This window comes from Cenococcum geophilum (assembly GCF_001692895.1).
Source record: "Cenococcum geophilum 1.58 unplaced genomic scaffold K441scaffold_25, whole genome shotgun sequence".
Taxonomy (NCBI): Eukaryota; Fungi; Ascomycota; class Dothideomycetes; order Gloniales; family Gloniaceae; genus Cenococcum; species Cenococcum geophilum.
This window is the reverse complement of record NW_027137583.1, coordinates 286,603-311,073: the sequence shown is the minus strand read 5'-3', so window position 1 is coordinate 311,073 and position 24,471 is coordinate 286,603. Positions and strand designations below refer to the sequence as shown.

The following is a 24,471-nucleotide window of genomic DNA, read 5'->3' as shown; positions in this document are numbered from 1 at the left end:
CCTAAACGGATATTACAGAGAAGTATAAGTATCACGCAAATTTGGAGATACGCGCCTCCAAATCTTTAACCCAGTCGCCTACTACCTTCACGTTGTTTAGCATGCTGCCTTCCCCTTCTTGTATCTTTTCCTCTATTTTCTCTAGCGCCTCCCGCCATTGTTTGATCTCAGATTCTTGTTCCGCCTGTCGCTTTTCAACCTCCTCTAACGTTGAGCTCGCAGCACCAGCGCTGCTATGAATTAATCGAAGAGTGCGTAACCGGTCCAGTATGAGGGGAAGTGTGGGTGATAAAGAGTCAATTGTGGGCAGCGTCCCATAGAGAGCATTGATCTTGGACATCCTTTCGGCCTCTTCTAAGCTCTTGCCATCACCAGTCAATGCCATAGAGTCCCTCATATTTGGCTGGTTCCCGGCTAGGCTTGATTCGCCTGAAGCGTGAGCCGATCTTCGTAGCTCATCTAGGCGCTCTGCTTCCTGAAGGAGCTTATGCACACTTTGGCTAGCGGCGTCTAGAGAAGAAATTGTTGCAGCAGAGACAGTGGATAATATCTGCTCAAGGTTGCCAAGGGTGTGTAGTATCGGTTTCGGTGGCTGATCTGCTAGGTCAGGCATTGTCGATCCACTAAGACCAAGATACTTCTCCAGGATTGAAAGACGCGAATCAAACTCCGCTGCCTTTGCTAGCACCTGGCTGGGCTGAATTCGAGGCCCTTGTGTAGATTGCATTGAAGCGAATCCTTCAACCTCACCCTGCGTTCCCGAACGCGACTCCAAGCCTGGCGACACTTTCGAGGCCTTTGAAAACTTGCCGATGGTCCTCGCAAGCTGTGTTTCTGCTTCGGTCACTCCGCCTTGTCCATGCATATATACTGCATCTAGTAAATCGCTCAGATCCGATATACCCCCCGCTGGATCTTCCACCGACTCCGACCCATCTTCCCCAGACGCGTTGCTATTTCCTGCCTGCCTCTTCTCGAATTCATGTTTCACCTCCTCCACTTCTCTCCGCAGTCGTGCAAGTTTACTCTCAAAACTCTCATTTTCCTCGTCACTTAGGTCTCCAAGCTCATTACCGCTGACGCTAACATTCTGGCGCTGATGACGGGAAGACGTTCGGTATGATCGCCGCTGATGGCTTATGCGATCAGAAAAGTCGACATCGCGCGCGTCGACGCGCGCTGGGAGAAACCGGGAACGTGCTTGGTCCGGTTGGAGACGCCGGCGGTTTATGCCGGTATGGTCTTCATCGGAGGAGTCGCTATAGGATGAAGGAGATGCAGAATGAGCAGCAGTGGATGCCTGGATATTTCAGGACGGATTAGTCTCCAAAGATGCCGGTTGATTGGCTTACTGGTATGGTGGAGCTATCTTCAATCAGGTCGGGGGTTTCGTAGATGTCTGGTGCAGAATCCTAAAGAAATTAAGACACGAGCTGCAGCGGACCAAATATTGGACACTTACAAGGTCAGGTAGGTTTGCATATTTGCGGACTTGTGCCATACTGCAGTCAAAGAGAACTGCTTCAAGAGTTTAGTAACTGCGTTAAATATAAATGCAGGTTTGGTAATAAGAAAGACATCCCTGATGCGCCACGCAACCAGGGTTTGCGACGTTTGACAGAGCGCCAAAGCTGCTGCGGGCGCTCGTTAGGAGAGAAATTTGGGTAAATACAACAATTGCAGACATTAAAAAACCTCGAAGATCGGATTTTCACACTTAGAAACAAGAAGAGCTGGCTTTGCGATTTAGGTGTTAAGGACTGGACCAGCCCGCGAGTCAATTCTTTCTACTTCATGCTGACAACAGGCGTCCCTCTAGCTTTCATTGGTCAAGTAAAAGTTTCCTAAAGCCGAACGCTTGTACAAACTTCAAATCTTAGAATGCTCTACATGAGTTGCATTAATCTTCTCCTTCACACCCGCAAATACTCGTTTTGTACGCACTAAGTGTCTGGCTTTCGGGGCTCGGATTCTATTGCTATTCTAATACTCCTTCGGTGCCCTTGGGGTTTCATGTTTTCTTCTAACCATAATCCTAGTAATATCTCTATAGTCCACCATCGTCAGCTTCGTTTTCGAACCTTCACTACTCTTCCATCGTTGTCCTAAGTAGTCCAGGTGTGCACAACCGAACAGACTCTGGGGTTGACATACTTCGACTATTCATTTGTAGGTAGACAGCCGGTAGGTGCTTGGCAATAACTTCGCATTGTAGCTAGGTATTCATCACCATTGAGATATTGTGATTTGCCTCAGTGGCGATAGCTCAGAAGTTGTGAGATGAGCGCTGATGTTGACCGTGCCATCGAGAGCAGGCATCCACTCTTTGCCTGAGGCAGAGAAGAGACCAAGCTCGCCAGCATTGAAAAGCGCAACCGTCCAGAGCCAACCGTTCAGTCTAGTACTCGGTATCATGTTGGTTTATGCGATGGGGCTATGTCGCACTATTAGTTATCGAGATCACGCCGAACCCGTCAACAGATGCATTCGGAGTCTGATGGATGTTGAAAGCTACGATGACTGGGAACGAACAGGGAGAACGAACAAGACTGCAAGGGGATAGTGTAGACGTACAGCCATTAGAGCGGCGAAAACAGCTTGCTGCACCATCTGCTTGTTAACTGGATAGGAAGTGGATGCTTCCAGTCCGTCGCCATGCCAGCTCACGCGGGCTGCTGCGAGGCTGTCATATTTCTCAGGAATTATTTTGCCATAAGCGGTAGAGCCGTAATTGCGCGGCTCAGCAGGAGTCTTGCTGTGTCGGCAGCAGCACTGCTTGGACGGCAAAATGGGGATAACACGGAGGTCATGAGCTGCATGGCCTAGCTCGCTTCAAACCTAGACGGCCATCTAAAAAGCTTGAGGGGCGGTTGGGCAAAACCACAACTATAACCCCCCAGAGAATGAAATAATTCCGTGTCCCTTTCATCCTGCATGATTCCCCTCTGGCTTTGAGATGCCGCCATATCGCTTCATTTGATTCATTGCGGGCCCTTGCCGTCTTGTGCGGGTCGATGCTTTCCCTGGGAGAACGCCATGTTCACTATCGATTCAGCTGATACTGCGGCTGACACCGATGCTCTCGACGACCACTCCTTTATATTCACTTCCGCCCACCATGACCTACTCTCGATACCCTTGCCAACCGAAAATGCGGATTCGATGCTCGGCTTGAAGGCGGCTAGTGCTAATGTCATCCCTTTCTCGAGCTTCGATCATCTCGTATACGAGCAGTACAACGAATCAGGGCCATCATCTGTGCAATATGGTGATCTCAACGATGTTTCCGAGATGGGAGGCAGTCACATAAGTAGCAAAGATGAAGGCGACGGTTCTACCTCCACATCAAATGGGTATACCAATGGCTTCCAATACAGCCACACACCATCTTCACAATCTCACCCTAATGGAAGGCGCACTTATCATCATGAAGGTCTTAACATGAGGACGGAAGCAAATCGGCAGGTGAAATTCAATGGAAGCAGCCCAGCTTCCGAACAGCCAAGGGGCAATTCTGCTCCAGTAATAGGTTGTTTGAACAAGATTAACTCACCTATCAAGCCTAATCCCCAGCTGGACGGCGTAGGAAGCCCTCTTTCTTCGTCCAAAAAATCGCCTCGACTCGTCCTTTATGGACCACATTTATCCACCACTCCAGAGTTGTCTCAATCACAGGAATCATCATTTAATAATACACGTACGTCACATAACAGCCCGACAAAAAAAAAGGTACTGGAGTTTCGAGCAAGATCATCGATACCATCTTCTCTTGCGCCTGAGGAATTCGCGCGTCAAGGTATCCTAGCCGCTTACAGCTCCAGACTTAATCCTTTTGCTTTGCATCCTGGAGAATACAAACTTCTGAGAGAGCATATATCCTACTCCCAAATCACAATATACCTAAACATTCGCAACGCAATCCTACGACTGTGGACGAGGAATCCCCTGGTGAGCGTTACAGTGGAAGAAGCTGTAGGATGTGCAAAAGAAACTAGGTTCTTCAACATGGCCAAAGTTGCCTATTATTGGTTAATGAGGAACGGCTATGTCAATTTTGGATGCGTCGAGGTTTCAAGTACTGCGGGATCGATTCCTCGCATGAAGGCAAAGGGAGGTAAACGACGCACGGTCGTTATTATTGGGGCAGGAATGTCAGGACTTGGTTGTGCTAGACAGCTGGAAGGGCTTTTCGCCCAATTTGGTGATAGATGGACGAACGAAGGAGAGAGACCGCCGAAACTTATTGTACTGGAAGGGCGAAGCCGTGTTGGAGGGCGAGTGTATTCCCATCCATTGCGAAACCAGGCTGATGGCACTCTCCCATATGGATTACGGTGCACGGCAGAAATGGGTGCTCAAATCGTAACTGGCTTTGAGCATGGTAATCCTATGAACGCAATCATTCGCGGGCAGCTTGCCATACCATATCACGCTCTAAGAGACAACACAGTACTCTATGACCATGATGGTGAAATTGTGGAGAAGAGCCGGGACATACTCGTTGAGAAGCTGTATAATGATATCCTCGAGCGGGCCAGCGTATATCGAAATAAACCTATGCCACTCCGAACCGTTGAAGGTGATCGAGGTTTGATAGGATTTGGACGAGATCCTAGTGGCGAGGGAGGAGCAATGATATCTACTCTCGAAGATTCCGGTGCGCCGATAATGGCGATTGGCATCAACATTAAGACCGCCACGGAGGACAAACCATCCTCTGGAGTAGAAAAGCTGGCGGGTCGAGCATATCTTCTCACCTCTGGCCTAAACTCCAATATGTCGGCCGCAGAGGCAGCGAAGGCAATGGGCTGGGAGCTCAAAACAAACACTACAGAAACACAGTCACTCGATTTAGACCCAATTGCGTTAGCTTCTGACCATCCAACACTAGGGGAGACGATGGACGAGGCTATCAGACAGTATCAGGATATTCTCAACCTAACGCCGAGGGACATGCGCCTACTGAACTGGCATCACGCAAATCTCGAGTATGCTAATGCAACTACTGTGAATCAACTCAGTCTTAGTGGTTGGGATCAGGACATTGGAAACGAGTTTGAAGGAGAACATTCGGAGATCATTGGCGGCTATCAGCAAATCCCACGGGGACTTTGGCAATGTCCTACGAAGCTAGATGTGCGGTTCAACTGCGTAGTTGAATCCGTCCGCTACAATTTAGGCAGCGAAGATCATACAAAACCTGTCGGTATACAATGTAAAAATGGCGAAGTATTTGAAGCCGACAGGCTAGTCATCACAACACCTCTGGGAGTCTTAAAAGAAGGATCTATCACCTTTGATCCTCCTTTGCCAGCCTGGAAGATTGGAGCCATCGAGCGGCTCGGCTTTGGCCTTCTGAACAAGGTAAGTTTGAACTAGGAGCATTCAAAATCCTCACAGCGTTGACTTGTACATCAGATTGTTCTCGTTTATGAAACACCTTTCTGGGAGACACACCGAGACATGTTTGGCCTACTCAACGAAGCAGAACTGAGCGAAAGTCTCGATCAGAAAGATTATACGTCTCGAAGAGGCCGCTTCTATTTATTCTGGAATTGCATCAAGACCAGTGGGCGCCCAATGCTGGTCGCTCTCATGGCAGGCAACGCTGCTTCCCAAACAGAACTGAGTGACGATGATACCCTCATACAGGAAGTGACCGGCAGACTGGCAAAGATGTTTGCTCCCACTACTATTCCCCTCCCTTCAGAGACAATCATTACCAGGTGGAAGAAAGACCCCTTTGCTCGTGGAAGTTACTCATACATTGGACCACTCACTCAGCCCGGTGACTACGATGTCATGGCCCAACCACACGGTCCACTTCACTTTGCTGGCGAGGCTACTTGCGGAACACATCCTGCCACAGTCCACGGTGCCTATCTTTCCGGCCTTCGCGCTGCTTCGGAAGTGGTGGATTCAATAATTGGGCCCATCAAAGTGCCCCACCCTCTTGTGGAGCGAAAAATGAAATCGGAACCAATACTTACACCTTCAGGCTCTGGCGGTAAGCATAAGCTTGAAGATGATATGGTTCAGCAACAAGCAAGAAACGTTCGACAAGTCCGAAATGAAGATTACGAGGCTTCGGTCATCGGAGCAATCCTTACTGAGATTGGTGAACGTCCCATCAAGCCTGGCCGAGCCGGTGTCAACCCGTTCCTCTTATATACTAAAGATTTTTGGCATACATGCAAAGCGGAATGCGACAAGGCCCGCAAAAGAGCAACTGGTGATCTCAATGCAAGAGCGTCGAAAACAGAGATCCGAACAGCGCTAGGCCAGATGTGGCGGAATGCAAGCGCTGAAATCAAGGAACCATATCTCACTCAAACGCAGAATGCCAGGGAGATGACAGCTGCTAGTACGGCTGAGTTCAAAGAGAGGGTTGCAAACTGGGACCGTGAGGCCGCGAGGATCAGACAAGAGTACATTCAAAACAAACCCCCGCCAGGAAGCAATGGCGGAATGTTCACTGGCAGAACGGCCATTGAGTACGGAGGCGGGAGAAGAATGCGGAAAATAACATCGTGATCCTGTCGGTGTTTGGGCCGGCGTTGGCGGCTGTACACTAGCATAGAGATATCTATTTGTGTGGTCAAACATGGAGTGGGGTACTGTATTGCGTATTTGTCTGCATTTCTGGCGAGGTAAGCTCTCTGGGCGATTTACATGTAAGGGTGCAGCAGTTTGTCTTCGTTCCAGAAGGTGGTAGTCGCTCTTCGGCGGCTGTCGAATTGCCAGAGAATTTAGGCAACATGGTTCCCAGCGTAGAGCATGTTCACCATGCCCAACGTGTCCAGCGCGCACCTTACGGTCACAAGATGGCACTATTACCAGTTGAGCGATGCTCCGTTCGGGAGAAATCGTTGAACTTGATGCGGGCGCTCGGCCTAAATTGACCTGATCTGGGTATGCCCGAACGGCGGCTGCATTTAGCCATTAAATCCATCTAGTCCAGCTGCCTTCGTCCGGGGCAGCCAAAGGCGCTGCTAGTCCCTAAGTCGCTAGTCTTTAAGGCGCTGGTCTTTATGCTCTGAGATCAGCGGGTCGGCATTCTGTGGGGCATCACACAAGCCCGCCCAAGAAACCGCCGAAGCTCCCCAAATCCAGGAACTCACCCAAACAAACCCGCATTACGGCTGAGTGGGCTAGCGGACCATGGCAGCGGTAGTTGGACGCACGTGTGGTTGGCGTGTTTGTGGTCAAGCGCGATGCCCGTCATCCAGCTTTGGGTTGCTCTGCATGACCTGCCCTTCCAGCTGTTAGCCACGCCGTCCTCTCGGTAAGGTCTGCGCCGCAACCGCTGTATTATTAGCAAGCCTCTGCATCCTCTGCGACTCCTCCATCTAACCTCACCTCCATGTTCTGCCATACCAAGTCGCAATTCTCGGGGAGTGGCCCAGCGCACACCGTCGCTTTCCCAATCTCGCCGGCTTCATCTGGGTAGCCTACTATTGCTCTCAGACGTCTCCGCCGTCCACACTTTGGTATTCGCAAGTCGCTCAACAGCAACATGTCCTCCTTCTTTGGGAGATTCAAACCCAACACAGTCAGTGGCAGTTGTGCCTTACTCCGCAAACTACATCATGCAATAGCTAATCCGGCGATTTACTCAGGGTCCATCAAGCCCAGCTTCCGGCAACACTCCAACCAAGAAGGATCCCCACGCGCCGTTGCCCACTCCTCTTGAAAAGCTGCTGGCGGATGCAGGGCCGATAAGAGCAGATGGGAGCGACAAGTTCTTTGGGTTTGAGAACGTATGTCTCTCTTTTTAACTAACAAGAGCGCACGTGATGGCTAACTAAGAGTGGTCCGTAGTTTGGAAGCACTTGGTACAGACACTATGACAATTCAGCTGTTACAAGGAACTAATAGTATCTATTAGTTACTGCAATTCCATAATACAATGTCTCTACTATTCTGTACCCTTCCGGGAACAGGTCATCAACTTCCCAGCACGGTCACCTCAAGAAACACTCAACATATTATCAACATCCTTGCCACGAATAAATACCGATCTGGCCTTGGATGCGAATGGCCAGAGCGCAGCCATGTCTCCATTAAAAGCAAGGACTTCGATCTCGAGTCCGAACCAGCCTTCGCCCCGCAAACCAGTAACAACTCCCGGTGGTACTACCAACTCGCCTGGAACCAGGCCAGAGGATAATAAGGACTCTCCGGAATATAAGAAGAAGCTGGCACTGGCTGCGGGGCCAGTCTTAAATATGGACTATGAAAACTCCCACAGCTACGGCATGGCGGAGTCTTTATTCACTTCGTTGAAGGACATCTTCGAAGCCGTCATCGCCCACCGGTCTCGCATTGGCGTAGTAAGCCCGAACAAATTCCTTGAAATACTTCGGAGAGAGAATGAGATGTTTCGCACAGCTATGCATCAAGATGCGCATGAATTTTTAAATCTGCTGCTCAACGAGGTGGTCGAGAATGTTGAGCAGTTTTCCAAGCAGCTAGGTTCAAAATCGGAAGGTTTAAATAGTAGGTCGGATGCAGGCTTAAACAATGCTCTTTCTTCTGTGGTTTCCGCCACTGTTGCGCCCAACGCCTCTGCGACCAATACCGGCTGGGTTCACGAGCTTTTTGAAGGCACCCTCACATCAGAAACACGATGTTTGACCTGTGAAAACACTTCCCAGCGAGATGAAGCCTTTCTTGATCTGTCTGTCGACCTCGAGCAACACTCCTCTGTCACTTCCTGCCTTCGAAAGTTTTCTGAAGAAGAGATGCTTTGTGAGCGGAACAAGTTTCATTGCGACAAATGCGGGGGGCTACAGGAGGCTGAGAAGAGGATGAAAATCAAAAGGCTACCACGGATACTCGCTCTGCACTTGAAGAGATTCAAGTACACAGAGGATTTACAGCGATTGCAAAAGCTTTTCCATCGAGTGGTATATCCATATTATCTTCGACTGTTTAATACTACAGACGATGCGGAAGATCCAGATCGGCTATACGAGCTTTATGCTGTTGTTGTTCATATTGGTGGCGGGCCTTATCATGGGCATTACGTATCCATTATTAAAACTCAGGATCGAGGGTGGCTATTATTTGACGATGAAATGGTCGAGCCAGTTGACAAAAGCTACGTACGCAATTTCTTTGGCGGGGAGAACGTTCTCGCCTGTGCCTATGTGCTCTTCTATCAGGAAACAACGCTAGAAGCCATGCAGAAAGAGCAAGAAGCAGAAGGGTTGGCAGCAGCGAAGAGGGCGTTTGAAAGCGAAAAGGAAGCTCTAGGAGTGGTGACAAAGCAGAACGGAAATATACACAATGGGCAACACCCCCTCTACCAAGCCAACGCGCCAGTAACGGAAGACATCGAGCAGTTTGTCAACCTCGACCATGCTGCGACGGTACCTCTATTACCGCATTTTCCGGAACATCGTCCACTTGAAAACAATATAACATCTCCGAGTCTTCCAACCCTGAACTCGAAGAAGAGCAATTTACAGTCAAAGAAAGAACGAGCAAAGGAGGAGAAGGAGAAGAAGGCAGCAGAGAAGGAACTGGAGAAGCAAGCGAAGCAAAAGCGCAAAGAAATGGAGACTAAACGTCGCGAGGATTACAAGAAACAAGAGGATGACCTCAAAGCAGCGCTTGCCTTGAGCAAGACGACGAAAGCCGAGGAGGATAAACGTATGGGCAACTCAGGGGATGAGAATGCTGGTGGGAAGGACAGGGAGAACGGACACGGGATCATGAGTGGGGGCCTCAACCGTTTCAGGCACAGCAACATGAGTCTAAGACACAAGCCGAAGTTCTGGCCAGCAAAGGAGAAGCACGAGCAAGAGCTAAAGGATGCAACGAATATCCAAAATCCGACAGTGACACCCTCCATCGAAGCTGATAGTAATAACACGGCACCATTGAACACATCTGACAAACCAGAGAAAGGCAAGAATCGGTTCAGTTTGGGCCGAAAGAAGTCTAGCATGCTACACTAGAACCTCTTTCAACATCTTTAACAGGCTCTGAAGGGGGTGTGAGGCAAATCATCCTACATTGTATATTGTCCTGGTGATATATGTTTAATCTAAATTCCTTCAAAAGGCATTCTCTATTTGAGAAAGGAAGGAAATCCGATTTTAGTAGGTCATTGGCGCCAAAGCTCTAAAGTGGTGCTGGAGCAGTTATCACTTATGTCTGCGCGCTCCTTGGGAGGTTTGTCTTCTGACGAATCACTTAGAACTTTGCCACGCTGTTTCAAAATACATAACGCTTTGGCATTCCTCCCGGAAAGTTTTTAATAATGGTGTCTACAAATCATTCTGCATTACTGAGTACGTGTTTGTCAAGTGCAACTTATCTTCTCCGTCTCCAAGCTTGTACTATCAGCTTTGAAAGATCCCCAACCAAGTCTAGGTCAAACTTCACACGCGTGCAGAGGTGGTAGAGCAGGTCTGCAACTGAGGTAGTTGGGACTGCTGCTTTTCCTCAACTGCTAAGTGCACTGTGTTTAACCATTGTATCCACTCTGGCCCACTCCGATGGTATCCTGCTCGTTATGCAGAACATGACCATCATTCATCAAACCGAATATATTAAAGTGACTGACCACTCTCTCACAATTTCTCCTCAAATATCCATATTCCCGACATGAGCTTAGAAATCGTATACTGGCCCTGCGTCGGGTATTGTGCATGGATTCAAGGATAGTATTTGCTTGAATCATAAAGATGTGTCATCCTAGGATCAATTCGTAGAATATAATGAGGGTGTTTATTGCAATTAAGGGAACTGCAGCAGTATACGTCGGTTAGCACAATACAGCCTATAAGAGCAACAGCGAGCGGGCCAAAGCGACTTACTCCTCATCAAGGTTCGTACCGAGGCCACCAGATTGACCATTTTGGCCTTGACACTACCGTTATCCTGCACGCCTCCAAAACCTGGATCAGAGGAATTCGTCCACCCGACTATAGAGCGAACAAATTAGCGAGCTACTCGACAACCAGAGCACGAGTAAGAGCGGTCTTACTTCTGGCGAGGAAGCGATCTTCAGAAAGTATGGCAATAGCATTTACGAGGAGGACAGACACTAGAGGAATGATTGTTAGCTGAAATTAAGACGAACAATGAGATAGAATTACCATAGACGAGACCACCGAGACCGAAGAAAACCATGATGAGAGGGATATGGCGTAATGACGGTTGTATGAGGTATTGCGAGTCGTAGACGGTCGAGCGAAGGTTATGTTATTAAGATACGAAAGTGAAGGCCAAAAGGGCCAGCTTGCTTCCACGGTCTCCAGGCTGCATCACGTGATCAGGCGCTTTCCCTGAAATCGGCCTTACGCTCAAAACCTCTGCTCTCTATTGAGAAACGCATCCAACACGTCCAGATGTGTGGAACCCTGCGTAAACATAAATTACGCTTCTACATGGGCCTGAATGACCTACATGGATGGACTTAGTAATGGCTATGTCAAAAAAGCATACACTTTCCCTCGCTCCTCCTTCACCCACATAAGCAACTATGTAGCAATGACTAAGGCTCTTCTCAACCCCACATTGGTTTCCTAGCAGCTTTTTAGTCAATCCTCCACTCTCTCTGCGCATAGATTATTAGGCATACCCGCAGATACAGTATAACCACCGCGCCGCCAGGACCAGATGTGCGACGTCGTCCGCCGTAGTTCTAGATTACCATTCTTTCCAAACGTCAAGTGGTCTCAAATCCTGAAACATATTTAGCTTATGTACGACTTTATACAAAATGCCGACCGATCCGCTGGACCGAAAAAGAAAGCGACAAACAGAAGCTCCTGAGACATACCAAGGAAATCGCGTGTCTATTCCGACAAGACAGGACTTCTGGGAAGACAATGACTTTGAAAAGGAATATCTTTCCGAAGTTAGGGTTAGTGGGCCTACATAATGCTAAGGATGTGCAACTGCTACTAACTATATCTTATTCGTCGCTATAGACTTCGTCTGGATTTACTGAATTTCGTGTTAGTGGGTCTATGTAGTGTTAAGGACTGGTGACCATCACCAACCATATTTTATTCATCGCTCGTCTCCTTTTGGAATTGGATTTTCTGATTTCGACGATTTTAGAACTCTTCTTGGACATGATGATTTGCTAATTGACGAATGGAAGTATACCTTTGACAACGATTTTGTTAAGAATTTGTTTAAAACCTCGACTTGGAACGAAGCATCGGAGCAGCTTGTCTCCTGCCAGTGTTGTGTCGCATATGAAGATATGTTGCACTTCGGTGACCGAGTCAGTCTTCCTGAATTACGCAGTAATGCAACCGATTATCAGCTGTGCGAACTTCTACTTCACAAGATTGGATAATGCTACAAAAGTGATCAAGAGGAAATCGATATTGTCAGGAGAGGATCAGCCTTGCAGATAAAGGACAGACTTCGCATCCTTAGGTTATGTTCTGGTCTAGGAGCTTCAGATGATAATCGCGATAACGACGATGATGACGACAGCGACAATATTCAGCCTGGATTACCGGTATTACCTCAAATGGCAAGTTCATCATATTTCGAATTACTCGGCGCGTGGTTGGGTCGGTGTGACCAGTCCCATAATTGCAGCAAGTGTAAGGAAGGGACCAACACAACATTACCAACGAGGGTCATCTACGTTGGAGATCCAAATCCAGACATTTTGGTTCTTCTTTGTTCGGCAGAATTGGATGCCTCATCCGATAGACGCTACATTGCTCTCTCCTACTGTTGGGGAAACCTTGAGTCAGGAGCCGAGAACAGATTTTGCACAAATTCACAAAACCTTCACCACCGACTGAAAAGTTTTAGTATCAAGGAGTTACCGAAAACTTTACAGGATGCCGTCCGAGTAACCCAAAATCTTGGTGTGCAATTCCTCTGGATTGACTCACTCTGCATACTTCAAGATAAAGACAAGAAAGATTGGGAACCCGAAGTCCCGCGCATGGAAGACGTCTTCGCTTCGGCTTACTGCACAATGGCTGCAACTTCAGCTACTAATTCTTCTGGAGGATTTCTTGAACGGCATTCAGAGAGTCGGTTTATCCAGGTTCAAGATGGCCCTGGCAGAATGCTATATGTCTGCGAAGATGTGGAGGATTTTGATAATGATGTGGAGAATGCTGTGCTTAAAACGCGCGGATGGGTATTACAAGAACGAGTCTTATCACGCCGGACTATCCACCTCAGCAAGAACCAGACATATTGGGAATGTGGTGAAGGCGTGCACTGTGAAAACCTTACTAGGCTGGAAAGGTGAGGCCTAGGTCAAGATTTTTGTAGGGTTATTTATTTTCTAACTTAAATATCTCAAGTCCCAGCTTAGGGTATAAGCGGTATTTTCTCCTGGATCCCGAATTTCCGGACCGTCTCCTTCAATCAGGTTATCGACGTACTGTCGACTTCATTCACTTTCTTTTTGAGCACTATTCAAAGCGTGACCTTACTTACAAGACTGACAAAGTTGTTGCAATATCTGCGTTGGAAGCCCGTATTGCGAGGACCTTAAAATGTGAAAAAAGATATGGTATTTTTGAGCGCTTCCTTCACCAAACCCTCCTATGGCAGTCCCCTGGTAAGGAAAAAATGGAGCGGATTGATTACAAAATTCAGGATGTGCTGTCGTGGTCATGGATGGCATATAATGGAGGATTGAAGTTCGTGGACATTCCTTTCTTTACGGCTGGATGGATAAAACACCTCCGATTTGATGAAATGCGAAAAAATGCATTGGTTACTGAAGTAGGTCGGTTTTGGGATTGTAGAATGAAACAGAAGGCGACACAATGTGCCATCTTAGACTCCGAGGGAACTAAAATAGGATCGTTACAATATGATGTGGAGGGTGGCGCAGATATTCATTTCCACCGGTATGTTGTTGTTGGAAGGAGGCGTGGAGAGTATTACATACTGGTCGTCAAGCCGAGAATTATGGGAGATGAGTACGAAAGAATCGGGGTTGGTATGATCCATGCAAACTATGTATCGAGAGAAAGGGTTGATGTGCGTATAGTGTGATCAGTTTTACATGTTGGGGGAAATACAATCTTGTTGCCTCAAGGAACTACAACATGAAGACCAGCCACTGCCGTAACCAAGGTACAAGTACATGACAATTAGCAATAATCGCCATCAAAAAGAAGGTGCCAGCACCTTCCAGAAGGATACTCGCGATGCAGTACATGTAGCTTAAATAGTTCTCACTCAGAATAAAAAACGAGTCCTGCGATAATGCTGCCGTGAAGCTCCAACAGGTTATGAGCCCGGATCCGCGTACTTTCCCAAAAGAAATCACAAGTCTCTAGAAGCCCCATTCAAACCTACCTGGTTAAAGTCTAGCGCCATCAAAATGACCAAAGACACCGGAGTGCCCAAACTCAAGGGCCAGTCAACAGCCGACAATGGTATGAGGCAATATGTTGAAGTAAGCGAGGGATACGGTGAATATATTCATCTATCTTCTAAGCGCAGATTCTCCTGTGCATTTTTACAGCTGTGTATCCGCGCGATCCGCTACTACGTAGAAAAGCAGAATGCTGTCGGAATCCTTGAAGATGCCTGCTTAGTCCGTTTCGTCTTTTGTGAAAGTTTGGTTTGTCGTGGTATTTCGGTTTCCCAAACAATCATTTGTTGATGAAGTTATAGGTGTGAGCATGCATGTTACAGGCATGCATGGTGCTCAGAGGAAATGAAAGTGCCGGCTGGCACGGTTGCTAATAGCTGCGTGAGCGTGATCAGGAACTTAAGAATCAGGAGAAAGAGAATCCAAGACTGCTGGCTAATGCAGCAATGCTGTTGCTGCGAAAGAAGCCAGTCGGCTGAAGAGCCAATTCCTAGATAACGTGGGTGCCAACCAGCTTTTCAATATCTTTTATTAACCTTATACAGATGTCCCACGAGATCCGTACGCCAATTGCTAGTGTCATTGGCATGAGCGAACTGCTTCTCGACACCGATCTCAACGAAGGGCAGCGAGACTGCACCGAGAACATCCAAATTATCGGCGAATGGCCTTCTCACGATCATTAATGATATTCTCGATATTTCCGAGGTTGAATCCGGAAGGCTTGACGCTGAAAAAGTTCAGTTCGGCCTTTCAGTTTTCATTTGCGACGTCCAAAAGTGATGTCTTTTGCTGCCCAGAGGAAGAACATTACATATCAAAGCGACATAGAGCAGGGAATAGGCCAACATCTAAGAGTCATAGGCGATCCTGGTCGACAGCGACAGATTTTGACTAACATTTTAACTAACAGCATCAAATTCACCTCAGAAGGTTACGTGAGGCTTGAGGCACCTGGTGAAACCGTTACTATATGTCGACCTGAATCGAGTTCCCTTACCACCATCGTACTACCGTCTGAAGACCTAGATCGAACTATGTCTTAGTTGTCTCTCAACTTATGACTAAATGTCTCACCGAATGTCTCATTACCTATTTCTCTTACCTATTTTGACTCAGTTGTCTAGACCTACCTAATGTATATAAAGAGCTTCTAGAGCCCTCTTTAATAGACAGAGTTCTCATTCCTGATCGTCCGTTCAACACTATACAATTCGTTGTCGAAGACACCGGAATTGGGATCGAGGAGGAGGTACGCAAGAGGTTGTTTAAACCTTTTAAGCGGACTCGTCTACGGCACGCCGATTCGGCAGCACTGGACTGGGGTTAACAATTAGTAGGAACGTGATTCAAATAGTTTCATACCGTGATATAGTGTAAGTAGGACTAGCTACGTGATAGTTGGTTCAGTTTATGTGTGGCGGTATTGGTCTTGGGCAAGGAACTGAGGTATCTTTCTGGATACCCTTTCACAAGGCCTAATACTAAGACGACGGTTCCTTCATGATTAACCCTGCACCAATTCCCGTACAGCTGTAGCCAGATGTGTCAGTTTCACACGGCAACTCTGATGGTTGTGTCAATCCACCTCTTACTCCCCCTCTACATAAGAGTAACAGGGAGGTGAATGCTCGGAGGTGTTCCAGAACACATCCCGACCACAAAACGGGCGATCCCAGAACATCACCTAACCTTGTCAGAAGCCGATTGAGAAAATTCCATGTTCTCATTGTAGAAGACGGATAAGCAAAGGGTATAGCTTTGGGTGAAAATTCTTCACGCCACCACGCCGCAGCGCCGGCGCTGCGCAGCCGTACGCATGTTTGCGTTTGATCTGGCAGTCTACTGCGGCAGTCCTGATGGGATATCGATAGATAACTGTCAGGTTCCCGGGCTCCACCGCGTGGAGGTGCAGAGGTCGATTTCATGGAGTCCTGGATTTAATTATGAAGCCTTAATCCTATTAATAATAACCGTAGGATATATTTTACCAGGCGAAGGGATACTTTTTTTAGAGAGAGTACTATATAGGTAAATATATCGAGGTATAAATTTGTTTACTATGCGCGGAGAGTATTAGAGTATTATCCTATATTTATGTTTTACCACTCAACGCCGCCCCACCAAGTGTTCGTATAAAAGTAATTATAACATCAACACCAAACGCTCGATTATTTTAAAAAGAGGCTAAAATACTTACTGTAAAGCAGGCCTTTTAAAAGAATTAATTTCCAAGTTAATAAAAAGCCACAGAAAGCGGGGTGCGGCGTTGAGTGGTAAAACACGTTATTCATTGTACACCAGCCTACTAATCTAAGGCTTCCTTAGTAATATAATATAATCATGTTTGCCAGGTCCCGAAGCGCCATTACTCTATAACAAAGTAGAAAGTGAACTTCTATTGATGGCTATCACGGCCTAGCCAGTCCTTGCATGGCGGTTCCCACGGCATACGCTTCTTCTCGCACTCAGATAAATTGTAGAAGTTCCAAGCCACAAAACCCAACACACCAAAGCAGCCGATAAAGAAGAGGAAAAGGAAGGCAAGGAGTGTTGCTCTACAGCATGGAGATGTGCGCCTTGCACTCCTGCACTCAGGCGCTACGTGATGATGATGGTGTACTTCGATGGCGCCGTAGCCCGAAGATGAGTAGGATGGTGGATCTATGATTATGGTTTCTCTGGGCTGGGGGAGAAAAGTCATCAGTCACGCCTGCACGCTCGAGAAGACTAGAAGGCTTACCGCCATATTGTTGAAGTGCCACGTCCGGGTTATGTTGTAGTTCGGTGGCGGCTTGAGAAAAGGCTGTTATGTCAATGCTGCACCGCTCCAAACGCGGGAACCCTTGGGCGCTGGTCACCGGAGGAAAGTTCGTCCAAGCACTTGTGCACGTGACATGCTACCTTGGGAAGCTAACATATGCTAGGCACAAGTTCTAGTGCAATAAACAAGCAAATCGCACTCAAAAATGTCGGCAAACTCCATTTCTCCGCAGGCGCGGTGTGGAACGGGCAAGAGTCTTTGGATTATCTACTCGAGGAGCCTTCTACTGAGCATTCACGACCTGATATAATCCTAATGGACGTCTAGATGTCTGTGATGAAACGGCTACCACGCAACGCGTACGATTAGGACTCATGAGCGGTTCGAAAACTTGGCGTGGATACGAAATACTCCCATTGTCGCAATGACCGCGTCCGCAATTCAGGGACACCGACAAAATTGCCAAAGAGCCGGGATAGAATACCTTACCAAGCCAGCCAGAGGAGAATTGTTGGAGAAGATGCTGGTCAAATGTGCCATTGAAGGCAAACCTAAACGGGAGTTCGCTCAAAAAGATGATCTGCAAGCCGAATCTTTGTCGTCGAGGAAGCATCACGGCACGATCTTCCCTAAGACCCATCATACACAATACTCTAACCCATTGCCTATCTATCCTGAAACAGCGGCGCCGAAGGAATCCTCATCAATTTCCCGTCCCTAGTCGTTTACCATTCAGCTCGGTCAAGTCGGGTTTGAAAGAATCGCGGCGTTACTACAATCGTCTGAAGGTGACGGTGACGGTATTCTGCGACGGATTAAAGCGGAAAGGAAAACGTCTAGCTTTCGTAATGATATGTTGGTTTGGTCGGGTGAAAACATGCAAGCTCGTCGAGCTGGATGTCGCGAGAGCGTAGAGCTTGCTGAGAGGCAAGTAGTGCCAACGCATGCCCTTACGTGGGGCAACATCAGCAAACTCGTGGCCGAGCAAATCTTTACCAAGAGAGAAAGGCCAGAGAGCCTGAGATGGGTTCTGATGTCGCAAATTAATCTCGAAGTAATGTGAGCGATAGGGTTATGACGGTTGGTATAGTTGTGACCAATTTCGTCTGTGTGTAGTTTTGATGTTCCAAACCGTCAAAACCGTGCCGACCGTCATAACCCTATCGCTCACTTTAGGAGCGAAAGTAAAATTAAGAAGAGATTATTCTTGTCACGACCCTCAATGAAAAACAAAAGAGCATACGATAGTGAGAGAATAATCACGCCAAAAACAATGAACATGATCGATGAACGGGTCTAGATTGAAGGCCATGAGTACAACGATATGATGTGATGCTAGGAATTTCTGGCCTTGTGGTGGGGAGGCTCACAATTCAGGTGGCTTATAGGGCGGGTAAGGCGTTTCGGGCGACAGGTAGCATGGAGTGGATGTATCAAACAGGAATGGAAGAAGGAGTGCTGATTTTCGGTGCATGCAACGCAACCTAGATGCAGGAATTCAAATTTTTGCTTGGCTGTTTGTGTTGTATGTGCTTGTAGACTTTGCTTGGACTAAATACGACGAGGCAACCATGAAAATACTCAATAATGTAACATAGGAAGAGCAAATAGTGCGAGCGGGGAAGAGAGACACAGCGAGTATTAATCCTAATTTCGTGGAGACAGTCGACAATATTCACAATGTCGTGATGATAGTGCAGGACACTATTGGGGATCGATCGGCCAAGGAGATGTCGAGTAATTCCTAGTCTGTTATTTTTACGAAAGCGGACAGGAGTGTTCCTAAAGCGGCAAAAATCCAATGTCTAGGCCCAAAAGCGGGTCGTGCGGACAGTACCTAAGTACCAGGTAGCATCCCATGCAACACGTGGGGGAGCGCCGTAAATGCAACATCACATAGAAAATATTGATGGGAATGCCCATGCGGCGGTGCAATAGAGACACGACTTACGGTGGTGGTATTCACACTCGATAGCTGCAGATCTATCACATGACGGCAGGCTTTGCAGTTGGCACCTATGCAGAAAAATCGAAAGGTAAATTGCGGTGACGAAGGGTGCCAAGCGGAGGGGGAGGCCAACCAGGGGGCGACAGAAGAAGAGGGGAAGCAATTATCTCGGGAACAATGCGGGCTCGTGTACCGAAACATGGCCGGCTATAGGCTCGGCAACTAAGTGAGTGACTGATTATTGATTGATTGCTTGATGCCTGGCAGGAAACCCGGTGCCCGGGTGTGCTGCTGCCTCGGGATAGGCCGCTCACATGACATTCGCGGCCAGTCAACGTGAGCCACAGGCGCAGGTGGTTGAGAGGCAAAGGCAGAGGTAGAGGAGACACAGGTGCACAGTCGGAGCGTCTCCCGTGCAGCGGCGCTAATGACTCGGGAATAAGGGTCCAGCGGAGCTTATCGCTCTCCCTCCCTCCCCCGCCTTGCTCAGGCTTGCAGAGGCGGTTGTCAAGGTGTGGGCGCAAAATAGTGCGAGGGCGCAAAAAGCAATGGTTCGACTACGTACCTTCATCTGCACCTCCGCGGGCGGGACGCAGGGTCCACAGCAAATGCGAGTGGCTTCCCTAGGCTCAGAATAAGCCCTGGTTGGACGCAGCCATCCCGTCTCAAGCGGCCACATTTTTTCATCGCAGGGCTTACGACGCCGCCTTAGTCGCACGCTTGATCACGCTAAGGAAGACTTAAAAACGACCGCGTTGACGCCATAGGTGCCGGCCAAGGCTCAAAAATGGGTGCCGGCCAAGGCTCAGGAATGACCGCCGAGTAGCAGGCAGAACGCTCGCACATCGCACAAAACCCGGCCATTGGCAGGGCTCTCAGCCTGCGATAGCCGTGATGGTGTATTGGTGGTGTTCTGAGAGGCGGTGGCAATATGCGAGCCCGACACACTGACATACATGTACTGCCGGCCTGCGAGCTTGCGCGCCTGCCAGCCTGACAGGCCCTCGAAAGCTGCCCTGCGTCAAAAAGAGGAGGCCAACTCCGTGAAATGACGAAATGGAGCCCGTAGAGGCCCCCATCGGGCAGGCCAGCCGACTCCGTGCTTGGCGCAGCTTCCCTGCGAGCCGTCAAAAGGCCGCAGGGCATTGCAGGGCACTGGATGGCATTGGATGGCATTGTCAGGGTATTTGGCAAGCATTGGCAGGTAGCTGGCAGGCATTCAGCAGGCATTGGCAGACAGCGCTGCTGCTTGGGCGTTCGTGCCGCACTTGACAGCTCAAAAGACAAGATTGACGAGCGCACCGTTCTCCCGGATTTGAGAATATGCAGGATGACGCCATTGGTTTTTCAGGGTGTAGTGTGCCGGGAGAGCGTCCTCCGAACCGGCGTCCCTCAAATGTACCCTTTGTACCCTAAGGCGACTCTGCGCCTCTCACCGCTGGACACCGCCTGCAGCTCGCGGCCGTGATTCGCCCAGGTTCGAGCACCCGCATCGCACCTGTCCCGTTGCAGCGATATCGCCGAGTCAGCATGAGCCGGCTTGGCACCATCATCTCGAGCCCTAAGGCTGCAGAGCTAAAGCTCGTCAGCAATCTGGGGACAAGATGCTTCCACTGACTGGCCGCTTTCGTGCGGACTACGGACACGGCGCGCACGATGCCAGTCGTCGTCGTCGGATGCCGTCGCGTTTCTCGTGCTGCCCTCCCAGCGACCGCCATGGGCAAACGCAGAGATAACCAGCGCAATTACGCCTCGGGGAGAGTACGGAATCCTGCTTGTTCGTCGAGCCAAGGCATGCCATTGGCCGGCGGGACTTGCTAACCACACACCGCCCAGGGCGGAGTTCAAGGGCGGGCCGCAAAAACCAACAGGCTAACAGGCAAACAGGCTAACAGACCAACAGGCCACAGGAACGGTTTGGAAAGCAGGTACAGTACGAGGGCAGCCCACCTTCTCGACGAGGCAAAGGACATGAAGGGTTCTCTGAAGGGTTCTTGCGTCCCAGTTGGCGCAGCGACAGACGATTGGGTGTGAAGGGGGGTTATTCCAGAAGGCCATTGTTACGCGCCACCCTTGCAACGCTGAGATTACAGTCGTTTTTGCCAGCTCGTGACCAGTGCGACGAACGATGGTAATTTCGTTGAGAAAGAGGAATTCCTGCATGGGGCACGAAGCACGGCGATCAAACGCTGCCGAGTGCGCCAAACGAAGGCTGGCGGGACCATCAGGGGGGCTAATTAGATTTGGGCTGCCGTGATGTTCGATGCGCCCGATCAAGGCGCGGGATTTGCTGCTGTTCTGAGCGGTCATGTCCCAGACATCCAGGTCGCAGAGTAAGAAAATGCACCTGGCAAGTGCGCACCGCAGCAACACGCAATGGGCGATGAGGCGGACGGTGAAATAGGTTCTTGCTACCCGCCGACTCGTACGCGCGCTCCCACCGTCGGCCAACGGTCGCCGCTCATCTACTCTGCGTGAACCGCCAAATGCGAGATGCGAGATGCGAGATGCGAAGACTCACAGTGGGCGGTGGGGGACGGATGCTGGTGCTGGGTCCCGGCGCTGGTGCCGGTGCTGCTGGTGCTGCTGTGGTAGTTGCTGCCGCGGCGGGCGTTCCTACATCGCCGATGAGAAAAGGGCATTCCGCGGGAGACTGTCCTGGTACCCTGACCTCTGATCTGACCAGCGCGGAGAATTAAGAAGAGGCGGCCTAGCACCCCTCTGTCGACCAAGAAAGGCTAGCTGGCATTTCTGGCGGCACTGCACTTGCAGTTTTGCGGAAAGCTAGCCAAGGAATGTCGTCCCAAAAGAGGCATCTTGAGATAGCGCTATGCTGCAAAGGAGACGCCAGCATCTACCCCTTGGCGCTGATTTGCCCTTTGGTGCAGCGGGTGTGGGCTCCTCCTTTCGGGCGGCGGGCAGGCAGCGGGGGCCCGGTTGGCCAGCTGATTGATATGACGAACCGGGTTTCTTTGTTGTCCGCCACGGCACTTGATGGGGCCCTAGGGGCTCTGGGGGGTGGGAGTGGGGTAGTAACTGGTGGCTCTGAGGGATCTAATGGCTCCTCTGGCTCCAATGGCACCTCTGGCTCCAATGACACCTCTGGCTCTAATGGCACCTGGTGGCAGCCATGGCAGCCATGGCAAGCCATTGCAAGCCCTTTCTGCTGCCCTCCTCCCCACACAAAAGGTCAGCCCTAATCCTGGTCGGGCGTCCTCCTGCAGCCAGGGTTGCTGCCAGCGATAGCCCAAGTCCCCCAAGTGGCTTTTGAGGCCGTCGAGCCATCTGCTCCCATTTCTCGCTTGGGCCGCCTATGATGGCCGCAACGACGTAAAGCTTCCGGGCTGGACACCACCTCCATCATCACACAGCGAGCCGAATTTATCTACAGGCAGCCCCCCATCTAGGGTCTACTGATCAGCACCTTCTACCTCTAAATGCTTCATCAACTCCAAGCCGTTGCGCTACTAGTATCCCTCAGTCTGACAATCTTCGCTGCTTCAATCCAAGTCCGTTCCTATCACTTGCTTTTGTCCTTGGCCGCATCCTCGCCGTCAGCCCCTTGAGACCACTACGTGGGTGGTGAAATACGCTCTTCGTGCCTGCGCCTTCTCCACACTCGCCGTTGCCCGTTGCAGCGCTCGACTGGCTTGGTACCGCTGCTACTCCGTCATCTTTTCGATAAAACTTAATCCCAGCTCGCTCATTGCCACGGCTCAAACTGCTCGGAATCGCCCAGCGATCGTCCTTCCCTACGTGTACATCGCTGCTCGCATTTGGTAACCTGCCAGCACGAGAGTTCCCAGCACAGGTTTTCGAGAAGTTCAAAAGGTTCGCAGATCCCACGACTGTGTGCCAGTGATCGTCTGTCCCCACGTTTCCTGGACCCTGTTTCAGCTTCAGATCCTCCATCAGACTTGCGCTTCTCACTCTTCTCACGTTTCTCACGTCTCTCACGATACCTTTGTGTTCTCTATCTTCAGCTTCAATCTTTGTCTTTCGCAATGGCCATGGCAGTCGACAACAGGCAGCAGCCCCAGCTGAACACCATGGGCTACGACCATCTGCGTTATCCCGCGCCGCATTTTACCAATCCCTGGGTCTCGGCGCCTGCGGCCCCGTCATCCCAACTGTATCCTACTTCTCTGGCATCGAATGCTTCGGGACTCGACAAATTCGACCACGCCGGCCAGCAGCACATCGCCAGGCCTACCAGTCTGTCAATACCGTATCATGGCCTCCCTGTCACGGCGCCGCCCCTAGGATCAGGTATTAGTCTCTCAGACGGAGCATACGAGTCACAGAACTTACTTGGCGCTTCCCAAGATCTACTCAACCCGTCGAGGACCTATCCAAGTGGATATTCTTCGTCCGCCTCTCCAAACACAAACAACTACGCTCCAACGTCGGCGCCACAGTATTCTATGGATTACTCAAATAGTACCAGAAGCCCGTACGCATACCAGCAAGACACAGCCCGACGCTCTTCACACCCGTCAGTATCCTCCGCTGCATTCCTAGAAAACCCAGCCGAATCTCAAAGGCAGCGTCAGAGTTCATTAGTTGACTTCAGCAGAATGAATTCACAACAGTCGCAACGTAACAGCTTCAGTGACGCTCTCGATGCAAGCAGAGGAATGGTTGCGATGAGCCAGGACATCACTCCCAGGAATATCTATGGCAATCAGGGATCCAGCAGAAGCTCTTCCGATTCTTACGGCTTCCCATCAACCCACTCTGCGCATTCATCTATCTCCTCAGCCAGCACCTATCCGTCCTACTATAATAGCTCCGTGGCCGACTCTTCTGTTACCGATTATAGTTCCGCATCCGAGTCTGTGGAGCCCATGACCTCGCGGACTCTTCCCCGCCCATCAGCCCTGATTGGGACCAACCTACCGCCAGCACCACAGTCGATGATGGGACAGTTCAGCTCAAAAGTCTCGTCTAGCTCGCAGAAGAAGCATAAGTGCAAAATCTGTGACAAACGGTTCACTCGTCCTAGTTCGCTGCAGACGCATATGTATAGTCATACTGGTGAAAAGCGTAAGTAAAATCATTTGAGACTAAGCTGATATTTTTAGCTGACGATTTTTCTTTAGCGTTTGCCTGTGAGGTAGAAGGTTGCGGCCGTCACTTTTCAGTAGTTTCTAATCTGAGGAGACATCGAAAAGTGCATAAAGGCGAACGCGATCATGACCACCCCTCCCCGGAAGATACGTAATCGACATTGAAATTGTGCAATCTATACGTCCGTTCTACTTCTATCTGTATTTGAGATCGCAGACCCGTTCCGATGTTCCGGAAATTTCCGATGCTTACCATTTCGCTTTGAGATATCCTCTGCGTTTCCGTTGTATCGCAAGTCTGGTCTGTTTGTCTTGGGTTTGCTAGAATGGGTATTGACGAAAATAACACGTCTGAGCC

General features: G+C 49.5%; 9 protein-coding genes across 9 annotated transcripts; 5 read left to right on the top strand and 4 right to left on the bottom strand.

Annotated features, from left to right (window-relative positions):
- Positions 1-31: 31 nt before the first annotated feature.
- On the bottom strand, positions 32-1,501 carry K441DRAFT_687580 (uncharacterized protein; the record flags this gene model as incomplete). The annotated part of the gene is made up of 3 exons (XM_067652106.1): positions 32-1,300; positions 1,353-1,412; positions 1,463-1,501. The coding sequence occupies 3 exons, from the start codon at positions 1,499-1,501 to the stop codon at positions 32-34; spliced, it is 1,368 nt and encodes a 455-aa protein (XP_067503153.1).
- Positions 1,502-1,990: 489 nt separating this feature from the next.
- K441DRAFT_660986 (uncharacterized protein) lies at positions 1,991-2,766 on the bottom strand. Its single transcript, XM_067648801.1, has 2 exons — positions 2,155-2,766; positions 1,991-2,047 (listed from the first exon to the last, which is right to left on the bottom strand). The coding sequence occupies exon 1, from the start codon at positions 2,413-2,415 to the stop codon at positions 2,227-2,229; it is 189 nt and encodes a 62-aa protein (XP_067503152.1). The 5' UTR covers positions 2,416-2,766; the 3' UTR covers positions 1,991-2,047; positions 2,155-2,226.
- A 131-nt stretch (positions 2,767-2,897) lies between these two features.
- On the top strand, positions 2,898-6,933 carry K441DRAFT_637631 (uncharacterized protein). The gene is made up of 2 exons (XM_067646515.1): positions 2,898-5,364; positions 5,419-6,933. The coding sequence occupies exons 1-2, from the start codon at positions 3,037-3,039 to the stop codon at positions 6,532-6,534; spliced, it is 3,444 nt and encodes a 1,147-aa protein (XP_067503151.1). The 5' UTR covers positions 2,898-3,036; the 3' UTR covers positions 6,535-6,933.
- A 583-nt stretch (positions 6,934-7,516) lies between these two features.
- K441DRAFT_563903 (cysteine proteinase) lies at positions 7,517-9,965 on the top strand (the record flags this gene model as incomplete). The annotated part of the gene is made up of 3 exons (XM_067643625.1): positions 7,517-7,552; positions 7,620-7,764; positions 7,879-9,965. 3 exons carry the CDS (start codon positions 7,517-7,519, stop codon positions 9,963-9,965), a joined length of 2,268 nt encoding a protein of 755 aa, XP_067503150.1.
- A 737-nt stretch (positions 9,966-10,702) lies between these two features.
- On the bottom strand, positions 10,703-11,145 carry K441DRAFT_564208 (Yos1-like protein; the record flags this gene model as incomplete). Its single annotated transcript, XM_067643640.1, has 4 exons — positions 10,703-10,758; positions 10,830-10,937; positions 11,000-11,059; positions 11,112-11,145. 4 exons carry the CDS (start codon positions 11,143-11,145, stop codon positions 10,703-10,705), a joined length of 258 nt encoding a protein of 85 aa, XP_067503149.1.
- A 1,360-nt stretch (positions 11,146-12,505) lies between these two features.
- On the top strand, positions 12,506-14,007 carry K441DRAFT_564022 (HET-domain-containing protein; the record flags this gene model as incomplete). Its single annotated transcript, XM_067643631.1, has 2 exons — positions 12,506-13,245; positions 13,305-14,007. 2 exons carry the CDS (start codon positions 12,506-12,508, stop codon positions 14,005-14,007), a joined length of 1,443 nt encoding a protein of 480 aa, XP_067503148.1.
- Positions 14,008-14,338: 331 nt separating this feature from the next.
- Positions 14,339-15,018, top strand: K441DRAFT_677956 (uncharacterized protein; the record flags this gene model as incomplete). The annotated part of the gene is made up of 5 exons (XM_067651120.1): positions 14,339-14,413; positions 14,483-14,581; positions 14,635-14,636; positions 14,777-14,831; positions 14,878-15,018. The coding sequence occupies 5 exons, from the start codon at positions 14,339-14,341 to the stop codon at positions 15,016-15,018; spliced, it is 372 nt and encodes a 123-aa protein (XP_067503147.1).
- Positions 15,019-16,420: 1,402 nt separating this feature from the next.
- On the bottom strand, positions 16,421-17,152 carry K441DRAFT_660981 (uncharacterized protein). Its single transcript, XM_067648800.1, has 2 exons — positions 17,076-17,152; positions 16,421-17,018 (listed from the first exon to the last, which is right to left on the bottom strand). The coding sequence occupies exons 1-2, from the start codon at positions 17,079-17,081 to the stop codon at positions 16,731-16,733; spliced, it is 294 nt and encodes a 97-aa protein (XP_067503146.1). The 5' UTR covers positions 17,082-17,152; the 3' UTR covers positions 16,421-16,730.
- Positions 17,153-23,048: 5,896 nt separating this feature from the next.
- K441DRAFT_677954 (uncharacterized protein) lies at positions 23,049-24,268 on the top strand (the record flags this gene model as incomplete). The annotated part of the gene is made up of 2 exons (XM_067651119.1): positions 23,049-24,090; positions 24,147-24,268. 2 exons carry the CDS (start codon positions 23,049-23,051, stop codon positions 24,266-24,268), a joined length of 1,164 nt encoding a protein of 387 aa, XP_067503145.1.
- Positions 24,269-24,471: the final 203 nt, after the last annotated feature.

Bases quoted from the DNA above. Each gene is read 5' to 3' on its own strand.
- K441DRAFT_637631 (XM_067646515.1), top strand. From the start codon at position 3,037: ATGTTCACTATCGATTCAGCTGATACTGCGGCTGACACCGATGCTCTC. The intron at 5,365-5,418 runs GTAAGTTTGAAC...CTTGTACATCAG, and splicing joins GCTTTGGCCTTCTGAACAAG to ATTGTTCTCGTTTATGAAAC.
- K441DRAFT_660986 (XM_067648801.1), bottom strand. From the start codon at position 2,415: ATGATACCGAGTACTAGACTGAACGGTTGGCTCTGGACGGTTGCGCTT.